We start from the raw sequence: 1,155 nt of genomic DNA, 5'->3' as shown, positions 1-1,155 counted from the left end.
GATCTATGCTAGAAGGAACATCTGGATCTATGCTAGAAGGAACATCTAGATCTATGCTAGAAGGAACATCTTGATCTATGCTAGAAGGAACATCTGGATCAATGCAAGAAGGAACATCTGGATCTATGCTAGAAGGAACATCTGGATCTGTACTGGGAAATGTTTTTAAAGACCATGAGTGAACTAGTCAGTACAGATGTTTCTGGGGAACGTGTTTTTCTTTGGACCTGACGCTGCGTTCAAGTTAAATGTCTTTAGAACTCACAGCTGCACATCAGCCCAGATGTTGTAATGGAGCTCTCTGGATCTGAGCCACGTCAGGTTTCCCAGTCGCAGTAGGAGAACCCAGTCTGACTGCAGGTTAAAGTAACTGGTTCCCTGTCGCCCAGCTGCGGTTCTTGGAGCAGCTTCTAGAACCGTCTCACCTGCCGGGCTGGTTCTGTTGTTCCTGCAGGCCGGCGCCGTCCTCTTCCTCCTGATAACGGTCATCGTCAACATCAAGCTCATCCTGGACACCAGGAAGGCCGCCAGCGAAGACGCAGCAGCTCAGGAGTACGGTGAGCTGAGACAGGAAGTGGCGCCGCTTCAGCCCGCCTGCAGAGGACCGAGCGCCCGTCTTCATTTTGTCTCTGTCCTCTAGAAGATGTCCCTCCCAACATGGAGACGCCTCGCAGGCCGGCCCACGGACACAAGGTCCTGGACATCGAGGTGTACTCCAGCCGGTCCAAGGTGTACGTGGCGGTGGACGGCACCACGGTGAGTCACGTCTTCGCTGGTGGTGACGCTGGAACTGCAGCTTTGGTTTTCTTCTTGTTCCGAGTTCGGCTGCGTGTCCATGTCTCGGCTGTCCTCCCACAGGTTCTGGAAGACGACGCGCGGGAACAGGGCCGGGGGGTCCACGTGATGGTTCTGAACCAGGCCACGGTGAGCGTCTTTTTGCTTTCAAATCCTCTCCGGTCAAACGGGTTTGAGACGTGAGCCGAATAAAAAACTGAGCAGAGCTGAAACTGAGATAGAACTACAGCAAGCAGCTAAAACTACAGCAAGCAGCTAAAACTACAACAAGCAGCTAGAACTACAGCAAGCAGCTAGAACTACGACAAGCAGCTAGAACTACAACAAGCAGCTAGAACTACAGCAAGCAGCTAGAACTAC

General features: G+C 52.5%; 1 protein-coding gene across 1 annotated transcript in view; it reads left to right on the top strand.

Annotated features, from left to right (window-relative positions):
* Positions 1 to 1,155, top strand: part of LOC119430374 (gastrula zinc finger protein XlCGF57.1-like) — an 18,673-nt gene that overhangs the window by 2,168 nt on the left and 15,350 nt on the right. Inside the window, exons 3-5 of the mRNA XM_037697780.1 lie at positions 455 to 557; positions 641 to 756; positions 859 to 924. Of these exons, the coding sequence (XP_037553708.1) occupies positions 455 to 557; positions 641 to 756; positions 859 to 924 (285 nt within the window). The remainder of the gene's footprint in view (positions 1 to 454; positions 558 to 640; positions 757 to 858; positions 925 to 1,155) is intronic.

This window comes from Nematolebias whitei, chromosome 3 (assembly GCF_014905685.2).
Source record: "Nematolebias whitei isolate Nwh7 chromosome 3, NemWhi1, whole genome shotgun sequence".
NCBI classification, from domain to species: domain Eukaryota; kingdom Metazoa; phylum Chordata; class Actinopteri; order Cyprinodontiformes; family Rivulidae; genus Nematolebias; species Nematolebias whitei.
Note: the sequence above shows the minus strand (reverse complement) of the source record. Positions and strands in the feature narration are given on the sequence as shown.